At 40.9% G+C, this 6,313-nt stretch overlaps 2 protein-coding genes across 2 annotated transcripts; one reads left to right on the top strand and one right to left on the bottom strand.

Moving 5' to 3' along the window:
* Positions 275 to 595, bottom strand: LOC104763185. The gene has a single exon (XM_010486595.1). The coding sequence runs from the start codon at positions 593 to 595 to the stop codon at positions 275 to 277; it is 321 nt and encodes a 106-aa protein (XP_010484897.1).
* Positions 3,591 to 5,499, top strand: LOC104763184. Its single transcript, XM_010486594.1, has 3 exons — positions 3,591 to 4,083; positions 4,466 to 4,973; positions 5,112 to 5,499. The coding sequence occupies exons 1-3, from the start codon at positions 3,591 to 3,593 to the stop codon at positions 5,497 to 5,499; spliced, it is 1,389 nt and encodes a 462-aa protein (XP_010484896.1).

Raw genomic sequence — 6,313 nt, 5'->3', positions numbered from 1 at the left:
GCAGCCTCCATACTTGCCAACGTGTAACCAGGGTTGCCACCGGCTTCAGCAGGCGCCGGGGTTCGCTCATCAGAGAGCTCGGTTATGCGCACGGATGACCTGCTTGGACCAGCATCTCAGGGGTTGATCGGGTAAGGCATCGTGTAGCTCATCGGAAACACTAAGGAGAAAAGACTGAAAAAGAAGAAATGCTAGTTATATTTACAATACTGCCATTGGGACTTTCTCCCAAGAGAGCTTGTTTATAGTCGCTAAGCTTTATTGTTGATCCTTATCAGACTGGTGCAGTATCGGTGAGGTACAGAGATTTCCCCACCTCTATGCTCTCATTCGCCATGTATTTCTTCACTCTTTGCCCATTAACGTTAAACTCATTCCCATCTTTCCCGAGTAGGGTCACTGCTCCATAAGGCATAATCTCCTTAATTTCGAAGGGCCCTGACCATCTCGACTTGAGCTTCCCGAGGACTTTGTCTCTAGCTCTTAAATCCTTACGTTGGATCTTTTTCTCATGAAAGGTTTTGGTTCTCTCCTTGTAGATCTTCAAATTATCATAAGCCTCTAACCGAATTTCATCGAGTTCGTGGAGATCCATTATTCTTTTTTCTTGAGCGGTCTTTATGTCCAAATTCAGGAGTTTGGTTGCCCAAATCCGTTTATATTCTACCTGATAACATCATTATTTTACCTATTTTAGCTATAGTTTTAGTATGCATTTAGGAAGAGATTGATATGATTTCAAGGCTTTAATGTCCATTATCAAGTATTTTAGGTTTCAAGAAGGTTTTACAGGTTTTATAGCAAAAAGGACCAAAATGCAAGGAAAATACGTTTTAGGAAACTTTCAGAGCTTTACAGTACGGACAACGTTCAAAGAACTTCAAAAACTCATATTTAGACGTACCTTGTGTCTATGGAAAGCTGAGAGAGTCATCTTTCTCCTTGAAGTGGAATCAAGTCAATCCATCCAACCATCCGGAAGTTATGCCCGATTTACCGAGATGTACCTTAAACCGACCTAAGAAGAACCATCAAGCCAATGGGCTTTTATTGAAGGCCTGACCAGATACCACCACGGCGGCCTAGTCCAAGTCTTCACCACCGTTCTAGAAGCTTCCTACGCCACCCCTTGCCATGCACTTAACAAGAGAAAGACGTTTCTACCCTTACAAAAAAAACCCTAAATCTAGACAAAACCCTATAAATACTCTTCTAAACCTAGGGTTTAGTGTATGCAATCATTGGAGCAGCCAAGAGACACGACCAGAGGAGCAGCCGACGTCCAGACCTCTCCCTCGTCCCTCTCTTTGAAGCTTTGAGATCCACCAACTCTTTCTATTCTATTTGCTTTGTACTTTGTTTCTAAGGGAGAAGATCCTACAACTTTGTTTGACAATCATTGAAGTAATATCTAAAACCCTCTTCTCTATTTATTCTTTTATGTTTATGAATTGTTTAAACATTGCTTTGATGATTCCCTTAAACATGCTAGAGTAGTTTTCTAGGTTGGTTTAAAGGGATAAATCAAAGGGGGGAGATGATCTTTGTTTAGCTGGCAATTTTTAGGGTTTGTTAGATTTAAATCTGTTTATTCTATGCTTTAATTCTAAGTCTTTACCTAATGCTTTAAGTTAGCCTCATGAACTAACTATGATCTAAAGTGTGTGTGCTTTGCCAAAAGTTGCATGTGTGTTTGAGCTAGCTTAGATATGTGGGGAGACATAGGAAGCACATACCCCTTACCTATGGAATTCCACGGATTAGAATCGAAACTGTTTTAAATGCTTTGATTTATGCGTCGTTGCCTGCGACAGTTGAGTAACGAATTGTAGTGATCTTAGACGGTTAGCTTGATAACTTTAAGTTAACGGTTCATTAGTGTTTCGTAGTTCGAGTTTTAGATAAACAAACTAACCCTAAACTTTCCTAGATAGATAGATCATTGAACCCCTGTGATTCCCCTTGATGCCCAACGCTTGTTTTATTATTTTACTTGCTTTTATTTATATTCATTTGCTTGCTACAACCGTGAAAACCAAAACCCTATTTTTATTGAGTCCTAGCCTTACTTACCTCCGTCGGATTCCGTTAAACAACAACTCTCTCTCTCTGTGGGATCGATCTTTAAATACTACTACCAATTAGCTGTGCACTTTCAGCAGTTGTGTGGTCTTTTTAAGGTAAAAGATTTGAAGTGAAAAACCACACACATCAAAGCTTTTTGGCGCTGTTGCCGGGGAGAGATTGTTGTTTACAAGAGTCTAGGAACTAGAGTAACGTCTAGGACACCTTGCTTTTAATTTTTCTTTTCGTTTTTCATTGTTTCAGGAGACCTTGAGGATGAACCTCGACGCTCTCCCAGGAGATTTTGAGAATCTCACAATGGCCGAGTTCATGTCACATTACCGAGCCACGGACGAAGACTCATCCATTCCGCAAGCCCACTCACTGCAAGGTACAAGCATTGGTCGCTCTCGACCAAGCATTGTACCATCACTTAGGCAACCTTGTCGCAGTCCTTTCACTCGACCATCTGGAGGCCGAGCACCACTTGGACCAGCTTACTGCCAAGCTGCCCACTCTTACACGCCGTACCACACGGACGTGCCATGCTTTGCAACGGACCATCACCTTGATCCACAAGAAGTTATGAATGTCGATGTCAATGAAAACTTTTTCTATGACAATCGATAAGCAATCACTTCAAGGAGCTCTTACAATGAAGACAATCTCATGAAGATGATAGAGTTCTAAATGCTATGTTGGATAAGATGAGCATTGAGTTTGGAGCCAAACTCGAGACTATCACCAAGGATGTTACAAGCTTGGAGGAACAAATCAATGTTGTCAACAACCAAGTTTCAAAAAACTTTGAGGATTTACAAGATCATGGAACTAAGCTTATCAACTTAGGCTACACTATTAACACCATCGAGAGCCGCCTAGAGTGGAAAGTAGAAGCCCTGTTCAACAAATCCGGTGAATGCAATAATTGGAGTGCAGATCAATTATATCAACCTACTGATGCTGAAGAGGAACATGGAGCCTCATGTGATGATCCAACCGATCCTAACAAGTCAAAGGAGTGGACTAGAGAAAAATATTACCCAACCAATGAGGAAGAAGCTTATTTCAAGGAAAGAGCTATAGAATATGAAGATTTTCCAATGGAGAATGATGAGCCCTATGATCTATCATCTGCTAAAGAAGATGGAGAAGAAAAGCTCAAAGACTTCTACTGTTGCAATACATATCAGTTCCCTAATGAAGAAGTTACCGAAAACAACAATTTTCGACAATTTCAACACCATAAAGAAGCTTTTTACTGAGGTAACCCTAGAACCCGACCATTTTCAGCACCATATGATGTTTATGAAGATTGGGAACCTGTCCCAAGTCACCGTCCATCACGTTTTCAAAGACCCTATCCAAGGAGAGCCGAAGCCAATTTAAACCGTCCCTACCGAGATCCTTTCCGACTTCCACACCACTTCTACCAAGACAACCATCGTAAGTCTACACAACAAAAAGCTGAAGATGAAATGATGCTGAACTTTATAAGTCGGATGACAGACTCTCTAGATGGGACTATGAAGATGCTACATGGAAACCTTGACAAAATCCAATCTGATCTTTCGGGAAGAATGGATGATATTGCTATTGAAGTTAAAAGAATAGAGGAGGGAAGTTCTAAAACTGCTGAAGCCATTGAGAAGAAGTTCCATTGTCTTGAAGAAGAGCAGAATCAACATTCAAAGAAGATAAGAGAAAATGCTAAGGAGATTAGCGATTGCAACATGAAGATTAACACTTTGGAGAGCCATTGCTTCAATAACACCGAAGCTATTCTTAACAAGACCTTCGACCTGTGCAACCATATGGAGAAGTATGAAGAAAGAGCTAGGAAAACCGAAACCAAAGTGGAAGAGATTGGTAAACAATTTGATACCTTGGGAGACACTCTAACCGAAGAGTTTACTAGTCTTCTTGTTCCACTACTTGAGTCTAATATTGGAGCTAAGCAAGCTGCCATGGAAACGAGAATCAAGTCTCTTGTGGAGAATCTGGAGAGCTCAATCTCGTGTGTTGCTGGACACACCAAGGAAGAAAATCGAATCGATGGAGAAGAAGAAGGAAGAAAAAAAGAAATTCTTGATGAAAAAGGAAAACTTTCATGATTCCTTTTAGGAAAAGGAATTCTTGGCCCTATAAAAACAAGGGAGAACCCTACTCCTCCTCCACAATATCTCGACGTGAAAGAAGTTCCCCTAGAAGCTGCAGAACATAAAAAAAAAAAANTCACGTTTTCAAAGACCCTATCCAAGGAGAGCCGAAGCCAATTTAAACCGTCCCTACCGAGATCCTTTCCGACTTCCACACCACTTCTACCAAGACAACCATCGTAAGTCTACACAACAAAAAGCTGAAGATGAAATGATGCTGAACTTTATAAGTCGGATGACAGACTCTCTAGATGGGACTATGAAGATGCTACATGGAAACCTTGACAAAATCCAATCTGATCTTTCGGGAAGAATGGATGATATTGCTATTGAAGTTAAAAGAATAGAGGAGGGAAGTTCTAAAACTGCTGAAGCCATTGAGAAGAAGTTCCATTGTCTTGAAGAAGAGCAGAATCAACATTCAAAGAAGATAAGAGAAAATGCTAAGGAGATTAGCGATTGCAACATGAAGATTAACACTTTGGAGAGCCATTGCTTCAATAACACCGAAGCTATTCTTAACAAGACCTTCGACCTGTGCAACCATATGGAGAAGTATGAAGAAAGAGCTAGGAAAACCGAAACCAAAGTGGAAGAGATTGGTAAACAATTTGATACCTTGGGAGACACTCTAACCGAAGAGTTTACTAGTCTTCTTGTTCCACTACTTGAGTCTAATATTGGAGCTAAGCAAGCTGCCATGGAAACGAGAATCAAGTCTCTTGTGGAGAATCTGGAGAGCTCAATCTCGTGTGTTGCTGGACACACCAAGGAAGAAAATCGAATCGATGGAGAAGAAGAAGGAAGAAAAAAAGAAATTCTTGATGAAAAAGGAAAACTTTCATGATTCCTTTTAGGAAAAGGAATTCTTGGCCCTATAAAAAAAAGGGCGAACCCTACTCCTCCTCCACAATATCTCGACGTGAAAGAAGTTCCCCTAGAAGCTGCAGAACATAAAAAAAAAAAATTGAGAGATAAGCTACAAGTTTCGATGGAGACCAAGAGTTCTACACCCGATTTGCAAGAGATCTCTCAAGGAGAAGAAGTTTCGATCCTTATCAAGGATTGTTTTCCTGTAACAACTCTTGAAGCCTCACCACCACGAAACCTTGAAGGTCTAGGAGAAGAAGAAATCGCTGAAGAAGAAGAGGAGTATGAAACCGACTATGAGGATGAGTCCATTGGAGATGATGGATCCGATTTTTCTAACCCTCAACAAGGAGAACCAGAAGCTGAGCCGGTTGTAGAAGAAGGAAATGAGCACCAAACCGCCTAGTTTGGAGAGATACAAACAGTCTCTAGATGGGATGAGCCCCCAAGAGACAAGTTTAAGACTTTGATGAAAGCTATCCCGCCCCACATCTCGTTCGAAGAAGCGTGGAGCAANAAGAGAAAATGCTAAGGAGATTAGCGATTGCAACATGAAGATTAACACTTTGGAGAGCCATTGCTTCAATAACACCGAAGCTATTCTTAACAAGACCTTCGACCTGTGCAACCATATGGAGAAGTATGAAGAAAGAGCTAGGAAAACCGAAACCAAAGTGGAAGAGATTGGTAAACAATTTGATACCTTGGGAGACACTCTAACCGAAGAGTTTACTAGTCTTCTTGTTCCACTACTTGAGTCTAATATTGGAGCTAAGCAAGCTGCCATGGAAACGAGAATCAAGTCTCTTGTGGAGAATCTGGAGAGCTCAATCTCGTGTGTTGCTGGACACACCAAGGAAGAAAATCGAATCGATGGAGAAGAAGAAGGAAGAAAAAAAGAAATTCTTGATGAAAAAGGAAAACTTTCATGATTCCTTTTAGGAAAAGGAATTCTTGGCCCTATAAAAAAAAGGGCGAACCCTACTCCTCCTCCACAATATCTCGACGTGAAAGAAGTTCCCCTAGAAGCTGCAGAACATAAAAAAAAAAAATTGAGAGATAAGCTACAAGTTTCGATGGAGACCAAGAGTTCTACACCCGATTTGCAAGAGATCTCTCAAGGAGAAGAAGTTTCGATCCTTATCAAGGATTGTTTTGCTGTAACAACTCTTGAAGCCTCACCACCACGAAACCTTGAAGGTCTAGGAGAAGAAGAAATC

The sequence above is a fragment of the Camelina sativa genome, chromosome 18, assembly GCF_000633955.1.
Source record: "Camelina sativa cultivar DH55 chromosome 18, Cs, whole genome shotgun sequence".
Lineage (NCBI taxonomy): Eukaryota > Viridiplantae > Streptophyta > Magnoliopsida > Brassicales > Brassicaceae > Camelina > Camelina sativa.
The sequence above is the reverse complement of the archived record's forward strand: the minus strand, read 5'-3'. Positions and strand labels throughout refer to the sequence as shown.

Excerpts from the sequence above, each read along its gene's own strand:
- LOC104763185 (XM_010486595.1), bottom strand. The coding sequence starts at position 595 with ATGGATCTCCACGAACTCGATGAAATTCGGTTAGAGGCTTATGATAAT.
- LOC104763184 (XM_010486594.1), top strand. The coding sequence starts at position 3,591 with ATGAAGATGCTACATGGAAACCTTGACAAAATCCAATCTGATCTTTCG. Across the intron at positions 4,084-4,465 it reads TCTGGAGAGCTCAATCTCGT|ACTCTCTAGATGGGACTATG; the intron begins GTGTTGCTGGAC and ends GTCGGATGACAG. Across the intron at positions 4,974-5,111 it reads AATCTGGAGAGCTCAATCTC|GGCGAACCCTACTCCTCCTC; the intron begins GTGTGTTGCTGG and ends TATAAAAAAAAG.